At 39.7% G+C, this 24,778-nt stretch overlaps 1 protein-coding gene across 5 annotated transcripts in view; it reads left to right on the forward strand.

The window, feature by feature from the left end:
* Kif16b (kinesin family member 16B) overlaps positions 1-24,778 on the forward strand; it is a 268,617-nt gene that overhangs the window by 177,527 nt on the left and 66,312 nt on the right. For 2 of the 5 annotated variants that reach the window (XM_070006712.1, XM_070006713.1), the window contains 2 exons: positions 1,491-1,541; positions 14,652-14,774. In XM_070006712.1, coding sequence (XP_069862813.1) covers positions 1,491-1,541; positions 14,652-14,774 — 174 coding nt within the window. Of the gene's footprint in view, positions 1-1,490; positions 1,542-2,848; positions 7,784-14,651; positions 14,775-24,778 lie in introns of those variants that run through there. The other 3 variants (XM_070006710.1, XM_070006711.1, XM_070006715.1) reach the window with 3 other exon arrangements.

The raw sequence follows: 24,778 nt of genomic DNA on the forward strand, positions 1-24,778 counted from the left end.
ACAATCCAGATGCTTAATAATCCAGAAGAAATATTAAATGCTGCTTAACAGTTCAGAGATAGGATTAAAAAGTAACTCACTTGCTAATTCTATGATTCCCAGGAAATGCTTAAGTGAATATTAAGTCTTCTAAAAGACTTAATACTTTGTTCACTTATTTAATTTATAAAATTTCCACTTGCTACATATTGTTTTCCCTGAAAATAAAACCAATAACTAGAAGTATGTAAATTATCTGAAATAGAAATGTTTTCCCTTAAAAAGATACATACATACTTGTAACAAGTTGATTTCTATCAAAATAGGGACAATTCATTTTTATTAGTATATGTTAATTGTCCAACATAATGTCTTCCCTTGCAACAGTTTCATGCATTCTTAGAATAGAACATTGATCTTGTCTACCACTCTATTACTCTCTTATACTTTTTCCTCAATATTCTTCTCCACATCCCTAATAGTGCTACCTTTGGTTTTATGTCCTTCCCTAGCTCTAAATTCCACATGGGAGAGAACACTGTTTTGGGGGGACTCTGGACTTTCTCACTTAAAATGTTGATCACTAATTGTGTGTGTGTGTGTGTGTGTGTGTGTGTGTGTGTGTGTGTGTGTGTGCATATAAAATGAGATAACCCACTGTACTTGATTTTGATACTCTGTATCTTGTATATACATATATCTAATCTGGGGAGGGGAAGGGGAATAACAAAACACTGAAACAAGGACACAGGATGACCCATTGCAACAAAGATACCCACAGGACAGTATATTGGAAATGAACTTTACAACTTTGGGTGGCCCGGTGGGGGGGCAGATAGGAGGGTGGGAGCTGGGGTAGGAAGGGATAGTGGGACAGCAACAAGGAAGGGAGGGGCAACAATGATCAACAAGTAATGTACTCACTGTCTTACTCATGTAACTGTAACCCCTCTGTACAACATCTGAACAATAAAAAATGAGATAATTCCATTCTTCTTTATGACTTAAGAGAACACCACTGTATATATCCCATATTCTCTTTATCCAGTTATTGGGTCATGGATATACACAAGGCTTATTCCATGACTTGGCCATGGGGAATATTGCTGCTATAAACAAGAACTGTAGACATCCAGGGGTAGTGTAGCTAGATCCTATGGATTTTTCTATTTCTAACTTTTTGTGGTATCTCTACACTAATTTCCATATTGGAAGACAATTCATTTTTAACCTGCAAATTAAAAATAATCCTCACAAAAATCTTACTTGTAATACTATTCTTAGATTTTTAAGATTAGGAAGTAAAGGTCCAGTTTTCCTCCCACCAGATAAATCAGTGAGAGTCATGTTTACCTTGGGAATGTAAATTCTACAGAAGAGTTGTCACTTTTAAATGACATGTATATTTCTGTAGAATTTTGTTCTCATAAATACTTCTAATCAAATCAATTCTTCACCTCTTTATGAACATGCTATAATTTAATATAGAGGGCTTTTTATTTTCTTTTCAGGATAATGAGAAACTTCACAATGGCACCATTCAACGTAAACTAAAATATGAGGTAGGTAATGATTTTTCAGATTGATAGGGTCGCTTAAATTATGGCATGCTTGTGTGATTAAATTTTCTTAATGTTTAGTTGCATAATTAGAATTTTGAAGTCCCTGTGAGATTAATGGCTAATAGGGAAGGCAAGCTATTATATGGGCTTAAAATTAAACAGAATCCTGCAGGTTGAAAATGGCTTTGGCTTTATTTGAATGGCATGTAGCTGGGGTGGAGTGGCGCCCAGTTTCTAATTTGTAACAGTATCCTATCCTTGGTCTGCATTTGAAAGGTAGAATTACATAATCAGAATCAGATATGGGGTTTGGAAGTGAAACCGAGTACTTCTCAATGTTTTAAAAACCCTGTTCAGTTTACGAACTGTGAGTTGGCCATAGTACAAAGGAAACACTCTTGATTGATCAGCTTATTTCTCTGGTGGATTGTCAAACTAATGTTTATTTGGGCATACATTTTATAGGGCTGTACTTGTATCTGCTTGTACTAAGGGGCATGTCCTTCCTATATGGTCCAAAAGTAAAAAAAAAAAAAAAAAAAAAAAGCCACATAGTAGAAATCTTCTCACCACTATCCCTACATTATTAAACAGGGAGTCAAGGGTGAACACTACATTGTGGGCTTCAGTGATTTTGACCATGGCCATCTCCATTTGCCTGTAATGACATTGACCTCCTCTGGATAATCTGTAGCAAGTAACCTAGGCACAACAAAGGTGTTTCCTTCTTCCCTTGTGTCTGTGGTGCTGGGCATACAGTGGATATGCCATAGGCCTTTGTGGTGATGGTTTGTAGGTAATGGTGGTAACAGTCTAGCCAGGAGGACACAATTAAGAATTACCATGAACACAAGGAAGCAGAAAGAGAGAAACCTGGCCAGATTGGAGTTTTTGTAAATTTCTTTTGGCTTTGCTGGCTGATTTTCATTATGTATGCCCTGATTTATATTTTGGATATGTGCCCATGCAACTTACTGTGGCCTCTTAAACATGAGTTCAGAAGTGTTGGAATTTAATGTAGAGAAAATGAAGTCTTAGACCAAGAAATGGATACTGTGGATCAGTCCTATACAAGTCTACTTCTGTCAGAATACTCAACGATTGCTGAAATATATAAGATGGAATTTAATGGGGTATAAATAAACCAGATCACCTATTCTCAGATCATGTCAATCATGGCTTTTACTTTAAACCTCTGAATTTAATCCGTACAATGAAATCAATGACTGCAAGAATCATCATGTGTAAACAGTTCGCAGAAAGTGATAGCATGTCCCCATTTCAACTTCTTTTGACATCTTAAACAGAAAAGGCAGTTGAAGCCTACAGAATATATTGCATCACTTCTACCCAAAGACGCCACTGACCCTTCCATTAGAGAAGAGAGGAGGGAGGTGGATCAGAGCAACCTCTGGAACCACCCCACGGTGCACAGCATCTCGGGCCCCAAAGCTGCCTCTTCCATCTCACAAGACAGAAGAGATCTGTCCTCAGTTGCTGAGCTGCTACAGGATTGTGGTTACAAATGTTGCCATCTTGAGCCCTCTGGCCATCTTGAACCAAAATATTTTCAGCTGCTTAACAGAAGCTGTAGCAGAGGTACAGATGATTTCCAGGGGAAGCCAGAAAACGTGAGTGAGCTGATGAATCATGAAGATGAGCACAGCTTGGGAGTCGAGTCCAGCTGGACACTGCTGCAACACACATCCCAACAAGTGTCTATAAATAGCGGAAGCAAGCAGGCCAAGCATAGCAGGGTGCTCTGCTTTGTTCTCTCTGAAAGCACTTCTCAAGAGGAGAGCACATCAGGCACATCAGGCTGCATGCAGCTGAGCACAGAGGCCCCCACTTTCCCTTGGGAGCAGCCAGATGAGAAAGAATTAGCTGCTAAAAAGATTAGCTCTCCAGCATCACTGATCAATATCAGGGCAGAAGGAAACCATGCACTGGGATATTTTTACCACAAGTTCTCAGACTTTTATAAAGACACCAGCAGTCACCTACTGCAGGCGGGCACCAAGGTGATTAACCAAGCCAAGCACGTGGGAAGCCTGTGTGACCCGAATGGGCTCACCTCCCAGGTGACAACATTGGTGAAAAGATTGCCCCTGCTGAGGCACTTAGCCCTGGATGGGCCTTGGAGGTCACCCGTGGCACCATCTGGGGGTCATCCTTATCTCAAAGCTCAGACTGGTAGCAGCAATAATGAAGAAACTAGAAACCCAAGGGCCCCAGAGAGCCCTAGGCCTTACACAGCTTCTGCCTTCACAGCTGTAGGTTTACCAGACTCTTCGCCAAGTTCGGTTAGCCATCTTGAATATGAAGATGCTGCAAAAAGCTCTGCCTTTAAACAGAGCTTTGTACAGTTCCCAGACCTAATGCTGCAACTTCAGGGACACTGTTTAGATGAACTCCTCAAGCAAGTGACTTATTTACTGCCCGAACATGCAGTTGGCATGAAAGATATCAAAGGCGTCTATTGGCTAGCTGTAGCCAACTGCGCAGAACCTGACCCTCAGGCAGCATGCTTGCTTCTCCTTCCCTCAGCCCTATATGCTGTGGTCCATTCAAGTCACAGCCCAGGCTCAATGAGCATCTTTCATGCTCTCCCTCTCTCTGCACTACAGGAGATTCAAGTTGGCTTTGGTGGGCAGAGCATTCGGTTGCTGGGCTCTGCAGAGGGTCTCCTCCTCACTGTATTCACTTACAACAAACAGCTCTGTCAACAGCTCTGCTGGGACCTCCTGTGTGTCCTGCTGTCTGAGTCTGAAGCTGCTGCTTATGCAGACCATCCCTTACTCCAGCAAGATCTGGTTCAGCTTTCTCTTGATTGGAAGGCAGAAGTCCCGGATTTAGTGTTGGCAAATGGAGTTCACTTGTCGTCCCAGTTCCAGACAGCTGGGGTTGACATGATTTACTTTCTTCATGGAAATATGGAGGCCAGCATCCCTTCTCTAGCTGAGGTTCAGTTACTGCTCTACACAACGGTCAGAGTCGAGGGAGAGTATGGGTGCCAACCATGCCAGTCTCTGGTTGTTCTGAACACACACATCGCACTCCTGAGGGAGGATCGTGTGTTTTATCCACACGTTCAGTCTCTAAACACACTCCCTCCTCGGACACAGTTTGAAGTGATCAGATGCCGTGCTTTAAGTGAGTTTAGGAATGTGGTTGTTCCAGAGAAGAAAAACTTGCTAACAGTAGAACTTATCTTCTTTGAAAGACTCAGGCTTGCTCTGGACTCTGGAAACAGCTTGCCTGCACACCTTCAAGACACCCCCTGTACCTCGTTGCTGACTGCCTCTGGGTGTCTTCAGGGTGGTCACAGGGAGGCACCTGAGGTCTGGAAACTGACTTTCAATTCTCAGGATGAAGCTCTTTGGCTAATCTCACATTTGACAAGACTCTAGGTAGAAGACTTTTAAAGATGCCAGGGCATTTTATTTTGAGCTCTTTAATAAAATGGACATTAAGAAAACAGTCAAGGGGATATGAGTATTCAGTGAAGTTAATCGAATTGGAATTGGAAAGCAGCGGATCTCTGAAATTGAAAATGTAAAGATTTTAAATATAGTAAAATGAAAAGAGTTGATAGAAAAGAACTGATAAAATATCTTTATTGCCACCGGTTTCATTTTCTTGGAACTCAAGCTTGTAAATTTAGGCCTGCCTGATTATGTGTGAGTGATTAAAGCATTCTGATTGTTTAGCTTTGTGTCAATTTATAAGGCTGTAGCTTGGAATCTGTCCGTTTGTACTAGTTGAAAAAATGCCCAGTCTGGCAGTGACCTCTGTTGATGGGCTTCTCACTAGCTATGATTAGGGCAGCTATGAGGCTGTGCACACAATGCCTGCATCAAGCTTCCTATAAGGACCCCACGCCTCTACCGCATTCCTGGGCTGGAACAGCGAGGCATGCTCTGCAGTGCCTTCCTCCTTAGCTAATTGCCTGTTCCTTTCTCCTTTCATACTTTTTCACTGTCTCCTTTTATCCTGTGTGGTTTCAGCCCTGACAACTTCTATCCACCACACAATTTCTTCCACATTCTAGTTCTTCCCAGACTTTTTCTGTTTTTGTTCCAGTAAGATTGTTCATCAGAGTCTAATTGTTTCCTAATGGCTTTCTTCTACTGTCTTGTCAAATATACAGACTCCTCAGAAGGAGTTTAGTGTGTTTTTTTTTTCTCTTACCAAACTCATCATTCATATCTGTTGAACGAAGTGTTCTGCTAGAGGTGAGCTCATATCATCGATGTCTGCCTGGGGTGAGTATTTTTTTTCTACAAAGCTCAGTTCTGTAGTAGCTTTCCTCCTCCTCTTAGGCTTCAGGCTGTGCCCTTGGGGGATCTCTCTCTCCTCTGATTGATCCTTTCCTCTCTGGCTACATTTGTTCAACAATCCTGGGAGCAACCAGGTAGTACATTTTGTACTTACTTTTTTTTCATCTTTCCTGGCTGCTCTGCCATTGTTCTCCTGTCTCTTTAGTGTCTACTAAATTCCAAAGTCTCAGAAAGGGAGAGGTAGGCCTTTTGTCTCATGAACTCTTCTGTCATCTGAGATCCTGCTCAACGTTGGATAGCTGCTCAGCAGTGTCCCATACAATTGAAGGAGTCAGAAATTTCGTTAAACCATTTCATTGTTATGATACAGTCTTCAGATAAGGTACAATATGAATGTTGTTCCTTCTTCATTTATGTTACTAATGATAAGGATGGTAACAGAATGTAACCTCCCTAGAAACTTGCCGTCTCTCTTTAGCCAGAAGTACACATCTCTCCCGCCTCCCCCCCCCCCCCCCCATCAGAGATAATGGTAAGCTACTCACCTGGTTCTACATTTTTATGGTCCCAGATTATGGGGAAATGAATGGAAAATACAGGAAATTGGAGAATGTGCTATTGTCTACAAACTCATGGCTGAAAACCTAATGGCTTTGGACCCATGGTGACTTTACAGTTTTGAGGGAATTATATTTTCTTGATTTGGGGGGAACATGTTTTCATTACGTCCCAGGGCACTCTCCCCCATCCACACGCCTGAATTCTTGAACTCTTTGTCAGAGACACTATTACTACTAAAACCAGTCATTTCTCACTTTCGTTGCTGGTTGCTATTTGTCATTGAAAGAATTCCTAAAACATACCATGACAGTCATCAATACTATTTCTCCTAATTTTCATATTTTCACTTCTTGGCTAATAAATTTTGCATTTTCTTAAGTGCTTCCATGGAGTGTTTTCTCACATATCCTTGACAAGAAAAACAAAATGACTAATTCAGAAGAGAAGAGTAAAATTTAAGATACCAGTAGAGAGAATACTATGGTCTGGGAAAAAATACTAGAGAAGTTCATGACTTTAACAGAGTGCTAGTATTAAAGATTTGCTTGTCCTATTAGGTACAGAAGCATAATTCTACTATGTTACAAATGAAGGTCTTCATAGTTTTTATAGATGGAGCCTGCAGCAAATATGAGCATTGCATAAAATCATAATATTCATTATGGGGTCTTCAGCTTTACAATCCAAGTAAGCCACAGTGGGGAATAGGTCCAGATCCCATTACGAATAGAAGCAGCCTACAGCACTCAGATTTTGCTTGTTACATTTTCACCTAAGCAATGTTCTGTAAGATAAAAGGTGGTTTGTGGATATGGGAGTTTGACTTCCTGTCTGTGAAGTGTAGGTATTGAAGTTGTCATAATGCCTATAGAAGAAACTGGTAATGTGTGCCTTTGTCTAGCCTGGCATCAACCATAGCAGTCTCATAACATTCTCTTCAGATGTCCTAAGCCTACCATACTCCTATAGTGGAGCAAATAGGAAAGTATAGGCATTCAACCTAATGTAATATCTCCGTTGTAGTGAGTTTCTGAATCAGGACAAAAATAGGTTCTGACATACTTGATTCTGTGGCGTTTTGGCACTGTTGTACTAGGCATCAACATTTTCATTGTAGGATTTGCTGATATATTCTAGACAATGCCTCTTTGAGTACTTGTGAGATAGTGATTTCTGCATTTGATTAAAGTCCATTTTGCTCACAGCTGCATGCTTTAGACTTGTGGTTGTTAGGGTGAATTTATTTAGACTTTGTTGAAAAACATTTCAAAACAGTTTGTCTCCCCAATTTCATTTCTGTAAAAAGAAAATGTGCACGCTTTCCCCTTGGAAGAGAACACATAAACCTTCTGGAAGTAATCACAGAAAATTTTATTTATATCTTTTTCCCAGATGCTTTGTATGATAAATAGATTTAAATCGCCTTTACTAATGCTATTTTGATGGTGAGGATAGAGGTGGTTTTCTTACTATACTTACAGACTTCAGCATGGAGGTTAGATAACTCTGCTTTGTTCCTCAAATACCTCTCTCTTGTGAAAAACATTACATTTGTCAGCTATTGCCAAGTAACAAACAACCCTTCAAGTTCCAGTACACAAAAAATCCTACTTTTCACTCCTGGATTTTAAGCAGCTTTTCTGTAGGCAAGAGGTCATCTGTAGCTCAGCTAAGGTGGGTCTGAATCATATGTCTCATTTTGGGTTCTCTGATGAAGGAGCAAAGGACAACCTTGTAAGACTCTAATGGCATCATTATCAGCTAACATCCAGTTGGGCAACACCAGTCACCCAACCTAAAATCAAGAGGCACGGACCTATCTACTACTATCCACCAAAAAGCTTTGCCAGGACTACAGATTTGTACTAACACTCAGAAAAGAATGGGACCAGTAATTCATTCTATCTTAGATGCTTTATTTTGGGGTTCCTAAGGGACCATTGAAGGCAAGCAGATGAAGCTTACAGGACTCCTCTCTAATGGAAACATTCAGGTTCCAGCAGAATATATATTATCTTAGGACCTACCTTTAAAAGTTACCTCATTCAACTTGCTTTCAAATTTAGCATCTGCTTGAATAGCTCCAAGATCCTACTGATCCCTTTCCTCTACTCAAACAATTGCTCACTGGGAAATTGCTCTATTGTTAAAACATTTTTTCCCCTTAAACTTCTATGTAGTGATCTCCATCCGCAGAGTTCGTTCATTGCATATTTGGGGATTTAGACTGAGGAAAAAATGCTGGGTTCAAACCTAGGATTTCTTATATTAGATTTTATGTTTTTTTTCTACTCTGCCAAAGCTTCCTCCTAGTCATTATTATACTTGACACTGCTTGGTCAGTCTCTACCTACTTCCTATTTTGTTTTCTGTCTAGGCTAGAAGTGAGTATTCACAAGCACTGCTAAGGTGATTCTTAGCAGACTTAAAATATCTAGGTATTAAAGATTATTTCTTTGTGAGTTTGTTGTTGCTATTTGTAATGATTGCTGTACCAGTTGTTCTCTGAGTCCATTCTTTCCTTGTATGGGGTGTCCCTCCTTTGTTCTTTGTGTTTATAGCCCCTGCAGAAGAAAATGCTAAGTATAATCTGAATGTCAGTATGATACAAATAACCTTGTATACATAAGAAAGTTAAATAGAATGCTCTAAAGAAACCTAATGAATGAAAATGCCCCTTGACCTTTATTCTTTCCTGGCCCATCAAATTCAGTATAGCTGGAACCAAAGCTGGATCTTGGTAAGTAAAGACAAATGATCATTTCTAGGACTGAAGACATTATAGAACTCAGAAGAGGAAATATCTGATTTTTCCCTCCAGAAGATCCCAAGTTAGATTCATTAGCCACTTAGAAGCCATTGCCAGATTATCAATCAGAAATCTGGACCCAGTATGTAGTTCTTTTTAATCATCCATTTTATTGAGTTATCCGGAACCAATATGAGTAGAGATCACAAAGTAGATCATGACATTTTCATAGTTTCAAGTTGAAACACTCATTAGATATCCAATATTTCCAAATCTTGAAACAATGTTGGTCAACACCAATTTATATAAAGAAAAAAATGATTTTGGTGAGAATTAGATAGATCAGCTAAACTCAAGATTCTCTACAAATTTAACATAGTCTTTCATTTTCTGGATAATACATGCCTATGGATATATACCAATATCAAATAACCCCTTTTTTTATATTGTGCTGATGCTCTGGCTTAAACTCAGGGCCTGAGTGCTGTCCCTTAGCTGTTTTATTTAAGGATGCCTACCAGTTGAATTAAAGCTCCACTTCTGGCTTTTTGGTGATTAATTGGAGATAAGAATGTCATGGACTTTCCTGCTCAGATTGGCTTTGAACTTCAGTTCTCAGATCTCAGACTTCTGAGTTGCTAGAAAGTACCCCTTTATTTGAAAACATATTTCTATTTCCTGATAGGAATAATACAAAGTCACTTTTTTAAAAAAGTTGTGGTTAACTTGGTCTCTTCATGCTGGCCTGTTGTTAAGTCCTGCTTGCAATAAAAATGGAGATGTACTTGTAGTGCATAGTCATATGAATTTTCAACTTCTAAGAAAATTGTGTTTACTGAGCCTTCAAAAATAGCATAGGCTGGGCATTAGTGGCACATGCCTGTAATACTAGCTACTCAGAAGGCTGAGATTTTAGGATTGTGGTTCAAAGCCAGCCCAGGCAGGAAAGTCTGTGAAACTCTTATCTCCAATAAACCACCAGAAAACTAGAAGTGGTGCTGTGGCTTAAGTGGTAGAGCGCTAGCCTTGAGCTGAAGAGCTGAGGGACAACACCGAGGCCCAGAGTTCAAGCCCCATGACCCACAAAAAAAAAAAAAATAGCATTGTATGTACACATGATGGAATTCTGTGCTTCCATCAGAAAGAAATGACATTGCCCCATTCATAAGGAAATGGAAAGACTTGAGAAAAAAAATCATATTAAGCCTAGAAGCAAAGTAAGCCAGACTCAAAGAAACATAGGCTACATAGATTCTCTCATCTGTAATAACTAGAATATGTTTAGGATATTCTTAGAAAAGGACCACAATAGCTCAATAGCTATGTGCATATGACCATATAAAATGATGCTTATCGAAATGAACTCTAAGAAATGGAAACAAGAGTTTTATGTTTTTTTTATTGTACTGTTCAGTTTTTCTTTTTTCCTTTTTTCTTTTATTCCTTTAGTTTATTCCCTAAAGTCACTGTTTTTGATTCCTGTACCCTTTGTCTTATATATAAGTTTATCTGATTTGGGAAAGGAAAGGAGAATCTCAGAAACAATGGGACAAAAGGGTGAACCAATTCATTGATACTTTAGATACTATGTTGGAAATGAACTTTATAACTCGGTGGGGAGTATGAGGGAAAAAGTGGGAGAAAATGAAGGAAGGGTAACACTGTTCAAAAGAAATGTGCTCATTTCCTGACTTATGTAATTGTAACTCCTCTGCACATCACCTTTACAATAAAATTTAAATTTAAAAAAGAAAGGAAAGGAAAAAAATAGCATGATATTGAGAAAAGGCCCCTTATGGCACAAACAGGCTTCTCCTGGAAGTGGCTATAAACATGACCTGACTATTTATCTTAATTTTGCATTTGCTCATACACTTTAATTTTATTTTGTTTCTTATAACATGCCTCTTATATGACTGTATTAGATCCATCTCTGCCCTAGGCCCCCACCTTCAAACTGTTGGGGCACAGTAGGTGCTTGGTATATAATAATTCTAACTAGAACTGTCACTGTGGTATGTGGGATTGAAACAAAAAGAGGAATTAGGTACATGTGCTATGCTAGAAACAGAGACAGGAATTGGTAGCATGGTTAAATCTGGAAAACTGGTTTGCCCTTATTTTAGAAGCAAAAGTTGGTTATGGCTTTTGGAGAGTGAATGGCAGTTCTTAGCTCTGACCTTGTCACAGTCAGAGTGTGTGATCTAAGTTAACCATCTGGTACGTAATTCAAGTGTTCAGGGGGAATGTTGATAATTTCCTATGGAAGTGGATCATTTCATGCCCTCTGTGGAGCTGACAAGGATCAGAGTTGAGGTTAATGCTACTTTCTGTTCATTTCCTCCATTTGCCCTCTTTGAAGGAGGTATCCTGAGTAGAAAGGGAAGATTTTAATCTGATTATTTAGGGTTCTACATGTTCCTTTTGTCTGAGGATCTGACTATAGTGTTTCACCCACAGTATTTGTTGACACAGGATGTTCTTTCATTAAAAGCTATCAAAAATATTTCTTAATACTTGTAAAGATGATATTTCTTCTTCTCCTTCTCCTCCTCCTCGTCTTCCTCTTCCTTTTCTTCTTCCTCATCTTCCTCTTCTTCTTTAGATAATTATACAGCAGGGTTTAAATTCAACATGTCAGCATGCGAGTACAGTGCCTCTAGATCAGTGTTACCTCTTTCATTGACCTTCCCCATCTCTCCCAACTTTGCTAATGTATAGATAGACTTGTAAGAAGTTATTAATCATATGTTTTTCTTGGCCTTTGCGTCTCAATAGCGCATTTCTCCAAAGTATATATAAGATTTCGTATAATGTTTAGGAAGTCTCTCACATGAAATCAGCTGCGAAGGTGCTTCCAAACACAGAGCCTTAGTCTCCCCCCTCCCCCCCCTTTCTGCAATTGTGTGTCACCATCTTCCCTTCCACAGAGTCAGACCCTCCTTTGGCACATGCAGGGAAACTGGCTGATTCTAAGATAAATAATGTCATGGATATTTAAAAGTGCCTATAAACAATGAGATATAATGTTACAGTATACATTTACATGCCTCATATAAAGCTCAGGCTATTCAAAATACAACCCCTTTCAAATCAAGAATAAACTTAGGAGACATTTATTTCAGTTTTCCTCCCTGCCCAAGATAAACATAGTTGCAGAGAATATGAGGAACCTTTCACACTGTATCCTGAACATTCTACAGTTCTCTTGAAAGTGATTTCATAAAGTAATTGAATGAACTTGCACTGTAGCAATGATTTGGTGGAAAGTCATACTTTTTATTTTTCTCTCTATATTATCCTTTTTCTAAAATTGCCTCCATATCCCTGCCTTCTATTTCAGTTATTCATTTCTGTAGTGGTTCATTGCTGTATGCTGATTGTCATAATATTTAATTCATATGAAATCAATGAGCTTTAAATAAACCACAGCCAAAGATGATAGCAAGGCCATGTGTCAATATTTCTTGTCTGTAGCATGCTGAGTAATGAAGGGAAGAATATCTTCTCAATAAAAGTCTCATCCTGATGAGGCAGTTGGCTCTCATATCAGGTGGAGAACCATTTATCAATTCCCTCATATAAGGCTGATAGGTGAAGCACTATCCTAGATTGATGTGAATTAGGTAGACAATCTAAGATCCAGTAACTCCCAGAAATTCATATGTCCTATGAAGGTGTCAAAGGCAGGGTTTTGTATTTTTTTAGTGTTTGATGGTTTCTTGTTGTTTGTTTGTAAAATGTATATGGTCCTGAGCCTCAAGCCACCATCTTTTCTTTAGGGATTAATTTCATACTTGTACATCCTTGGAAACATAGAACTTAAGCTAAGTGCCGGTGGCTCACAATCTGTAATTCTAGTTAATCTGGAGACTGAAATCTAAGGATTAGAGTTAATAGCCATCCTGGGCAGGAATGTTACGAAACTCTTTTTATTTCTAAGTAACTACCAAAAAGCTGGAAGTGGTGATGTTCAAGTGGTAGAGTAGCCTTCAGTGATAAAGCCAAGAAATAGCACCTAATCCCTGAGTTCAAGCTCCAGTACTGAGAGAGAAGGAGGTGGGGGGGGGATAGAGAGGGAGAGAGATATTCTATGTTTCACAAAATTTAATGTATTTTAGAAACAGACAGTAAATTGAACTCAAAACTCCTCTTAAAGAATTTCCACATTGAATTTTGACGTTGGGAACAGCTAATTAGGTGTGCCATTGCTTAAACAGTGCTTCTCATTGAGTGTAACCCCGCCACTGGGGAAACATTAGCATGCTCTAAAATGCTTTGGAAGCTTCTCATCATGCCCAAATACCCACACCATCAGCTGGATTGAAAACACCAGCCGGAAGTACACCATCCTCCCTGCTGCCCAGCTGCCCAAGCTTTAACCCAGGCAGCTGGGTGAGGACTTCTTGCTAGCACCTGCTTGGGAGGAAGAAGACTGATGGGGTCAAAGAACTTTCACTGCAAGTCTCCTCCTTAAATTCTATGTGTGTTTGAAGTGTTTGTTAGCTCAGTTTATCTCCAATGGATGAAACCATGTAAAATTTCAGAATAGCAGAAGAATGTAGTAGCGACAAATGTGGGTTTAGTGACCTTGAATTCAAATCCTGGGTCAACTACTTACCACCATTAACCTCAGTCTGCTGTCCTTGGACTCTTCTGTGAGAAATAGGATTAAGAGTGTTTTGTACTTCATAGGTGGATCATGAGGATTCATTAAACCAATGCATATCAAACATTTAACATAGTTATGGTATATAATAACTATTCAATATATGCCAATTATTATTCTAATTTATTACTCCTACTACAAAAGCATATGTATATTTTCTAAAGCCCTAGGTTAATATAAATAAGGATTGTTCAGCTATTTCTGTTTATACTCAAGAGAACCTATATTGAAATTGTATTTTATGGTACCTGTATCTTAGATGTCGCCTCTGGCTTCCCACTGCATAGACCGTAAGTATTTCTCAGAGCCAAGCCAATTATCAATCAAGTGGAGCCTAAAGAAAATACATGGGATTTGTCTTATTTATGCCTTTTTTTTTTTTTTAGCACTTCCCACACTACAATGGCTTGTAAAAATAGCTAAAAGTTAGAGATGAAATAAGTTTGAGTCAAACCTTCAGCCTTATGTATAGCAGTGTGATACAAAAGTTTGTCAACTGATGAAGACTTTTCAAAAAGGGAATTTAATTTAAACTGACATTTTTTAAAAGTCAGAGTGGGTAACTTATTCCTGTTTTCATTTGCTGTTATAAATTGGAAGGAACTGTTTTTGCCCTAACTTCTTGGAGTGGAATTCCTTAAAAAAAGGGCAGGGAGGGGGGAGGTTCTTTTGTTAAGAGAGGCTTAACGTTTCTCTTTCAAAGGAAACCATCATTCTTCTAAATAAACTCTACTGGTTTGATGCTCTTTTCTCTACTTGAAACACATTGTCTCCCTCCTGTCCAAGTAGAGTATTTGCAGCAGAGTGATCTTCCTTTCTCTTTGTTCTCCCTATCGATGTGCTTTTCATAGCGGATGGTTTCTCGCTCTTTGGGAGCAAATCCAGACGACCTGAAGGACCCAATTAAGATTAGTATTCCACGCTATGTGCTGTGCGGGCAAGGAAAGGATGAGCACTTTGAGTTTGAGGTCAAGGTAAGTGTCCTTTCTTTTTTGGGGGGAGAAACAAAGTTGGAGACTGCACAGGGCTTCAGCTGTCCTTTTGTTAAAGGATGTACAGCTACAAGTGATTGTCCTGTTTTGTAATATATTGGTCACATTCTTCTTTAAACCTTTGTATGGAAGTCTAGCCTACAGTACATGGACAAGAAGTGATCCTTAGAAGGTAGTATCAGCTGGAGAGGCAGATAGACAAGAAGCTTCCTGTCTCCCATCCAGAAGGATGGCCAGCTATCCCAGAGTACTCAGGATGAGAGTGATTTCAGATCTGGAATATATACATCTTCAGAGGCATTTGGCCACTACTTCTGGGCTTAGGCTGGATTTTTATCTATAAAAATTGGAATAATAGAATTTATCATACAGATTTCAGTACACGTAAAATGCTATGTCTAGTAACTAGTATATAGTAACCCAGGAATATTAACTATTGCTATTATCACTGCTGCTGTTTTATTGTTGTTGTATCTATTATTAATTAGAGCTTTTTTAGTCTGGGTCAGGTGTTATTTAATCTACATGATGTTTAAGGAAGAGATTTGCCTGTTTCCTTACTTTCCAAAATAATGATATCATCTTATTTCTAATTTATTTCTGTTTACTTATCATACCTCATTAAAGATTGCTGGCTACCATCTCCTCTTGAGTGAATTAATGATAAATCACACTTGTTTGTTTTCAAGACTAGGCAAGGATATTAATATATAGTGAATTCCACTGGGTTGCTAGTATATAGATACACAAGAATGTCCTTGGGGGAAGTTTCATTCAGATAAACACAAGCTTAGGAACCTGGATGGCTGATTCTGCCACAGCTTGCAGAAGTTTTTCAGGTTCTTTGAGCCTCAGTTTCCTCATTTGTAAAGTGAGAGAAAAGAACACCAGTAGTCTCCAAATGTCTTCTTGCCTGAAAAGCCCTTTGGTTCAGAAAGCATCTAATGAAGGGCATCACAAAAAGCCAACAACTGTGGAGCTTCTCATAAAGGGTAGAGGGACAGGAAACGGGGACCTGAGCCAGCCACTGATGCAGCCCATGCAGCCCCTGGGCCCTGGCCACTCCATTCTTTCCTGCAGTCTTCTGAGGATACAGTGTAATTAAGTTGTTTTTAAGCAGATTTTTTATTTCTATATATACAGAGTTCTATATATACAGAGTTGAAAGAAAACTGAGCAGCGATATGTATATAGTTAAGATTTGTGTTAAAGAGAGGCATGAAACCTGTGTTGTGGTGGTATTTTTTTAAGTCCAGTTTAAACCAAAATGATACTCCATTAAATGTTGCTTTATTACTTCCAGTTATCCTCTAACCTAATAATATAATGCCTAACTCCACTTAATTCCTTTTCATTTGTTTGCATCTGTCCTCTACTCTGTGTGTGTATGTGTGTCTGTGTAGAGTTCATGTTTGCATGTGTACTCTGTTATATACAAACATAAAAGCAATTTTTCAGGGTTTTGTATTTCCATATTTTTGGATTAGAGGATCAAGAGTAGCTTTTTTCACCAGCTCAGAATTACAGTTCTCCGAAGCATAGCCCTCACAGAAGTGAAAGCATGCAATGATTGTAGTTGTTACATGGAATTAACTTTTCTTCAACAGATGAATGCATTAATAAAATATAATTATTAAATTGACTTCATATGTAAACCTTGAGTAAATAGATGATGTTCAACTTTTTAAAAACTGAGTTGATTCACATAGAATTGCAAGCAAATAGTTGCCCATTGGTGTACAGATATATATGGTCAGGGTTGTGAAAATACCACTGTCAAAGCAAGCTTACAGAAGCCAATTACAGAAAACTGTATGGGCCTTTCAGAGTTAGGCTTCTGCTTCCTAATACATAAAACCCAAATCGGCAGAATTCTGCTTTCTTTGAACCTACCTGAAAGCCTTTCTGAAAGCCTGTCTGAAAGCCTTTCATTATTCTGCCTCCTTTTGTACTTACCTTGCTTCTGTGCAGTAACCATTAGCATCTGGAATGGCTGTGAGCATTAGCCTGGCTGAATCCCTGGTTCTCCCAGTAGGAAGAGTCTTCCCAGGCTAGCGATCAGGGCCTTCACTTCCCTGGGGACATCCTATCAGAACTATCAGTGCTTAAAAACATACCATGTGACTGTACAGCCCCACCCCAAAGAAAGCATAAGCTGGAGAGCTCCAGGCAAAGGCACAAGTGTTAGGATAGTGCTAGGCCTACCAGTGTCCTGATGGTGTTAAGGTGTTCGCCAGTCACACCCTTACCCTCCTCATCTATAAAATGGGGATAACAAAATCCAGCTGACTTGGTGGTATGTGGTCTTTATGTGAAGTGTCTGAAGCAGGGCCTGCCAATAGTAAGTGCTGGGGGTAAAAAATGTATATATTATGAAATTAAAAGGTTTAGGAAATAATTGAGATTCCCCTGTCTTCTCAATGACTTTCGATGTACAATTATGTCTTTATAACTTTTGGGATTTTTTTTTTCTTTTTGGTTGTTTGTTCCCTCTCCATATTCTGAAATTTCAGAGGATAGATAGATAGATAGAATTTTGCTGTTTAGCCTTATTTAACTTTTTAAATCTACTTTGTGGAGAGGCAGTTTCTGTGTGTGAAGTATGCACATGGTAGGTGTGGTTTGTGCCACGCATTTGTATCCCGGCCCCTCAGATTTAGAAATCTCAGGTACTCCAGAGAGTTTGTCTTGACCCTTTGCAGGGAGAGCCCCTCTGTTGCCTCCAGGCAAGAACTGATCTGCTAGAATGGGTGCACTGTGTCTCTTGTAACTGCCACAGCCTGGGCACCATGCAGCATTTGCCTTCTGGGTCTGGCTGTTCTACCTGACATGTTTCTTGAAGCTCCAGCCATGTAGCTGGCATAGTACTCATTTGGTTTTTATTGCTGGGTCACATCCCACTGTATGGACATACAACAACTTATTCATTTCTCTTGATGGCTTTTGTTTGAATGTTCTTTTCTGATGAAATACAAAGCTATTCTCTTCATGTGCCCCGCCCCCCAACTTGGAAGGACATGAGTCTGGGAATCCCTGAGTCCTGGTATCAGTTTCCATTTCCTTGAAGTTATTCCTTCCAGAGATTTCTAATAGGACATCCTTTGGGGACCGTGTCCACGTATATTCAGAGAATCATCTGCCCACAGGTACCAGAGAGCAGGCTAGAGGCTGAAGGTAGGCCAGACTGACTTTTCTCCAAGCAGAGTACATTTTGGGACTGAATATTGTTGAAAGGTCAGCAGTATGTGTCTGTAAAATATGTGTTCATCCTAAATTGCAGCTGCCACAAGAACTAGCAATCTAGCAATTTCGTTCAAGCTCCCTCTTCAAAGCTGAAAAGACTTCAGTGATTGATACATGAAATCTATTATTCTGAATTAGGCTTGCCATTTTTAGTTAGCTAGGACCACAGTGGGTAAAATTTAATTCTTAAATTACATTTCAGCATGATACAAAACACCAGCCTGGAAAATCTGTGGTTAAGGCTAACAGAGAATGTCATACTCCTCTATCTTAGATATATGACATTATTATAAAGTCCTTGGATTTTAATTTACATACCAATATCATATTATCAAGAAAAACGCCAATGCTGGCATGCTTTTTTTTAATATTTTGTTTCTTGAGAGTTTCTATTCATTTTCTGTTCACACTTTCTGTAATAGTGTGACACATGCATCATGTCTCTCCCCTTCCCCATGCCTCATTATCAGCCAGTGTGCTCCCTTCATAGTCATGTCACAGCTCAGTCATAGTTCTGGTCATTGTCATGTTTATCACTTGTATATACTGCCTGAGCCCTCACCAGTCTTGTTTGGTACTTAAACTCCTCCCTCCCCATAACACATACCACTGCCCCCACACAGTGCCTGACCAGAAATGCTGACACCGCAGTGTGACACATGCAAGGCTTGTATTATTGATCATGGCCTGCCCAGAGCTTCAAGGATGACAACATGACTGCAGGCACTTTGTAAACAAGCCCCCTACAAGCTCCTTGAACTCTGTCCATACTCATGGATATCCATTTCCCACCCTAGTGTGACTACATGCTCTTAGTCATGCAGGGAAAGTGTGGGTAAATGGGAACAACCTGATTAATGCCAATCTCTCCCCTCTCTCTTCCTCCTGCCTCACCTCCTATCTTTTCAATTCTGCTTCCCCACATGCCTTGCGTCTAACATCTATAGGTAAGTTTTGTCATGCTCTTGTTCACACAGAGACACATCTCTAGGCTCACTGGATATCCTCTGCATGTTATAACAGGCACCTGGTCATTCTCCAGCCCCTTGCTTGTGGTAGTCCTTGTTCTAGTCTTGTTTTTTTCTAGTCTTGTCTCTTCTTTTTCTAGTCTTGTCTCTTCAGCAAGCCCCCTCTCACTGTTCGGTGACGCTTGGGCTCCACCTTTCCTCATATGGTCATGGGTCAACCTTTCTGAACAGTGTTGTCTTGGTCTCTTTGGAGATGCAAAGTTGCAGGTACACGTGCCTTACTTCAAACAGACAATGTCCAAAACCTTTCCTAATTTTAGTTTTCTGATTCTTGCTTAGGTTACCATAGTAACAGTCTCCTTCTCTTGCCCCTAAATGCTGTCTCATTTTGTTCTATCTCCGGATTGGTGGCCTGAGAAAGAGAAGAAAAGCAGTGATCACATGAGTGACCACTGACCCAGAGAAAATACGACATTGAGGAAGTTTTCAAGCATACCCACATAGACCATCTAGGGACAGTTTCAAAGATACCATCAATGCTAGTCCTTCCCTTTAGTCTTGTTGGCTTTGCCCTGTGAACCTTCCTTCTCTTCTTATTTTACTCTGTCCAGCCTCAGAGCCAGGGGCTGCTCAGTGTTGAGAGGTCTCACTTCTACTAGACTCTGCCCCAACGGAAGAGACCCAAAGGGAGATACAGTAAATTTCCAGACTGCAAAGTGACAGTTCAGTTTCAATCTTCCTTTTACTACAGAGGGAGTACATAATAAGAACTTCAGGGCCCGAGTTGTGGGTCAGTATCCACTTGAGGCAGCAGAAGCAGATTGCGGTAGAAAGAAGACATGTCTCATTCTGTCTGAACAGATCGTTTGTAAATTTTCATGTGAGTTTTCAACATTTAAATAGTAAGGATTTGACATAGAAATCCAGACCTGTTAAGTTCTGTGAAAGGTCAGAAAACACAAGAACCAAGGACTATCCCATCTTCAGGATGAGACTTTGATGTCCATCCTGCCCTGAACCTCGGGACACCTTGCCATGGAGGAAATTGTGCTAACCTGATAGCCTCCAGATACAGAAGCAGGGTGAAGGATAGGTTGTTTGAACATTCTACTTGGCCCCTGTTCACACCATGTTTGCCTATCCACTCCCCTGCCACTTTTCCCACTGATGATATGCCTATATAGAGACCAGAATAATTTTGAGCAAAGGACCATGGCAGATGAAGGAGGCCCAGAGCCAGAGAACATTCATCCCAAGGGGAAGCAGGCATCCACACACCTGGCCAGTTGTGTGCTGAGGAAAACCCTGGGTGTTTAACTATACTTCTGCAGTAGGACACTTATAGGAAAAGGAAGGATCTGTCTGGTTGTTATCAAAGGTGGCCAATTCAGGACCATATATACATATATGTGTGTGTGTGTATGTATATATATATATATATATATATATATATATATATATATATATATATATATATATATATATTCTCCATGTTTAGCGCATTGTGAATTCTTTGTGTCTCATGGGCTGCCTGCATTCGTCATCTGTCCTGACACATCCTAAGAGATCTGCCTGTATCTCCTGAGTTTCTACTTATTTAGTAACTGTGCTTAACCTTTCTTATGAGCTTCATCCATCCTTTATAGCACAATTTAATCATCTTAAATAACTTGGTAGACTCACTGCATCCCCTGTTAGCTTCTGCCCCAAGGCTCTGTGAATTGTTGTTGAAGGATGCCTGTGTGCGAATGAGCTTGCAGTCCCTAATGGAAGGAGGGAAGCTCCTGTCTATCAAGCACTTCTGCGTCTCAGGCCTTTCACTAGAGATTTCCTCAACTAGGAAAAATTTCTTGCAAATGGGGATATTTATATGTTATGAGTTAGTCAATAAGTGAACCCAGGTCCTGAATACTCCTGTCCTATATAAATCCATGGCCATTCTGGGCTTAAATCCCTTTTCATGTGCCTTCCAAATATCACCACCTTCTTCAGTTTGTTGATATTGAGGACATATTACCTCTTTTCAAGATTTGCTATTACTTTTATGAATGCATTTTTAACTTTTTATAGTGTGTGTGTGTGTGTGTGTGTGTGTGTGTGTGTGTGTGTGTGTGTGTGTGTGTGTGTGTGTGTGTGTGTGTGTGTGTGTGTGTGTGTGTGTGTGTGTGTGTGTGTGTGTGTGTGTGTGTGTGTGTGTGTGTTTATTGAGGATTGAACTCAGGGTCTCACATATGCCAGGTAAGCCTTTTAGTACTTGAATCCTGCCCTTGTCCTTTTCTTGAATTTTGGTAAGTGATTGGCACTTTGTAAAGTAGGATGTTTGTTAAAACTTTGACAAAACATGGGGAAGGTCGTGGTGGGTAGATGTGTCAGGAATCTTGACAAGGAGATGGGCCAGGAAATTTGCAGTTTAGGAGTAGCAGTAATCACATTTACAGTCAGAGAAATTTCTCTCGATTTGGCAGAACAAAATCAGAGCCATCCAGTCTATTAGATGGACTACACACACATACATCTTTTAGAAATACTTGCTTCTGATTTGATAGAGTATAAGTGTTCAGAAAGAGTAGTGTGTTGGCAACTGAATGTGTGCTTATTAGTAACTTGATAGATTATGTTCCTGTGTGTATATTAGCAGAACTGAGACAAATGGAGTGTTTCACATACTGCAGCCCTTACAGATTGGAATATTCAGTTTGTTGCTGTCTTTAAACATAAATAGCAAGTGAAAGAAATTACATTAGAGCTTGAAGTATCATATTTTATCTTGATTTTTTTTTATTAAGCAGCCCTCTCATCTCTTTAAGAGTTTTGTCTCCTACTGAAAAATGGAAAGGGGGGCAATCCATTGTTTTTTCATTCCTCCTTTTTTACAAAAACCAACCAATCTTTTATATTGTCTTTATTTGGATAATCATATTGATCTTCACAAAGGAAGTATAGCAATATATGAGAAATGACTGAGAAGAAATGAGCTTGTGTAAGAAGCACAGGAGAAAAGCAGTTATGATTTCATGGTCTTATCTTGAATTGCCATTGTGTGCAGATTTTTGTTTAGCATTGGCTAGGTGTGGTACTGTATACCTGTAATCCTAGCTACGTGGATGAGTAAATACGAAGAATGTGGCTTGAAGCGAGTCTCAGATAGTAGAAAAAGGAACCCATCTCAACCCAGAGAAACAAAGAATACATGTCTTCTCTCATAGGTAGAAGGTAGAACTCATTTATAAAATTTCAAGGAAACATATATGGCATTGTATGCAAGTGCATGCAAATGTATCGACTGAAGTAAGGTATTTGCAGGGGAGACTTCAAGCACTGAAATGTTTTAGTAAAACAAACAGTCCAACAAAATGAACACTAGGAATTTAGTACTTGTAAGGTGTGTCATGGGAGGTCAAGGGGAGGAAGGTAGATGAATAAAGAGAGGAGGGAAAGAAACTGCAGTCATAATATTCGATGCATATTCCACGAAAGTAAGAGCATTGAGGAGAGGGGTTGTGTTGGGAAACATGGAGGACAATGATAAAAGAGGTAGCATTGATCAAGATGCATTGTACTTATAAACTGATTTGTTGAAAGGTTAACTCCTTTGTACAGCTACTTAAAGGTTATGCAAATATAATTTTTTATTTTTATTTATTTATTTATTTTTTTTGGGGGGGGGTCCGGTCATGGGGCCTGAACTCTGGGCCTGGGCGCTGTCCCTCAGCTCTTCAGCTCAAGGCTAGCGCTCTACCACTTGAGCCACAGCGCCACTTCCGGCTTTTTTCTTTTTGCTTATGTGGTGCTGAGGAATCGAACCCAGGGCTTTGAGCATGCAAGGCGAGCGCTCTACCACTGAGCCACCTTCCCAGCCCAAATATAATTTTTTAAAAGAAACTATCTGAGCACCTTACCTGAAAATAAGTCAGAAAGAGCTAGGCTAGGGGCATGATTCAAGAGTCCTAGACTCCATATCCTAGTACTACCAAAAACTAAAAAATGAAGTAAATTTCACAAAATGATTTCAATGCCTTTTTTCGGGGTTGTTTACCCACAGAACCTCAACTTTCAGTATTGCATCATATAAATAAGACCTTTTTTTTTTTTCAAATGAATGGTCTTTTGCTTATTTTACGACAGTACTAGGGCTTAAACTCAGGGCCTGGGCAGTGTCCCTTAGCTTTTTAAAGCTCAGACTAGTGCTCTACCACTTGAGCCACAGCTCCAATTCCTGTCAGATCTTTCTTTAACACATAATCTGAGGATTGGGAGTAACCACTTCTGAGTGCCCAAACACTGTGAAAACTGCTTTTCATTTCCAAAAGTTCATCTGTAGGGTTAAACATCATGAATCTGTGCCAAAGATGAAGAAATGGAAGCCTGAAGGAATTCAGTAACTTGGCTAGTAACCTGACTTGTACATGACTAAGCTCACGTTAGGATCTGTGACTGTGTTAATCCAGAGATTTTTATTTTCTGTTCTCCTGCGGTGTTGATTTTGTATTCCTTGCTTTACCTCTCAAATGATGGTAATATAAAGGAAAAGTGCTTAGGCTGTCTTCTTGCCATTTACCACAATCTTAAAGTAGAGTCCTTCCCCCTTACTCTTACCTGATTCACAGAACTGTGAGAGGAGCCTCTATCAGCCATGATCTTGGATCTTCTCAATCTCAGGGTCTTTGTACAGTCTTTCAAAGTTACCTTCAACTTGACCCTACATGGTACATATGCTAGAATAAGTAGTATTATCTTCTATTTTGAAGATGCTGAAACTGAAGTCTGAAGTTGTTATTTCTAGTTCTTTCGAAAGCTGGGATCGGGCTAGCTAGAAAGTCTTATTTGGAATAGGATCATTTCATAGTTGTCTAGAATGTGAGTATTAGCTTAGCAGCCATCCAGGGACATATTTTGTCATAGCACTTTAAACTCAGGCCTAGTTCACAAGCTCGTGGCTCAGAAACACATTCTGTATTTGTCAGTGCTGTACCTGCACAGAAGTTATTTGAATAGTTGAAGAATCTTACATTTGCCTGGGTGTCCTTCTGTCAGGAATCTTTATGCATCTAACCTCCATGCACCCCTGCCCATGACATCAACAGACAGAGAATATCCAGGAGTAGAGTTTGACTCCTTTTACAGTGAATTGTTTTAGGGGACTAGGCTCCTACTTGAGCCCAGCCTCTTTCCCCAGGTTCCAGAAACAGAATTCCTTCAGACTGCTATGTCATGTTGCCCAGTGCAATGGAAAAAGAATTCCTGCTAGGTTCAAGAATTCCTTATACAGTTTGTTGGCATAATCCAGATGACAACTATTCCTTTGCTTTCCGAGGCCCTGGGTGACTTTTGACACCATCTCTTTTTCCTTTGTGCTCATTGAGCTGCAGAGCCTAGCCCTATCTTGGGTTCACTAGGGATTGAAATAAATGAACATTCCTGAAGTTTTCCTGGAGAAGGCAGAGGAGGGGCTTGTTATACATTCTGAAGAAAATAATTTCAAATACCTTACAGCACCAGCCTTTCTACTACTTCTTGTAAAAATATGCCTAACAGCTCCAACTGTTGCCTCTTATGAAACCAAGAAAGCTCAGCCCACTTGCCTGGCTTTTATTCCCAAGCTTGCTGCCCTTAGGACAATACCACTCAGAACACTTCTAGATTAATAGAAAATACCCTTTAAAGAACATTGAAGGACTACATTTCCGTTTCTTTTGTGTCATTTTGGAACCTCACACATACCTATTCTTATCCCCAAGTTCTTTATCAGTGTTTCTTGAAGTCAATGGAATATTC

This window comes from Dipodomys merriami, unplaced genomic scaffold, assembly GCF_024711535.1.
Source record: "Dipodomys merriami isolate MVZ:Mamm:240054 unplaced genomic scaffold, mDipMer1.0.p SCAF_7, whole genome shotgun sequence".
In the NCBI taxonomy this organism is placed as follows: Eukaryota; Metazoa; Chordata; class Mammalia; order Rodentia; family Heteromyidae; genus Dipodomys; species Dipodomys merriami.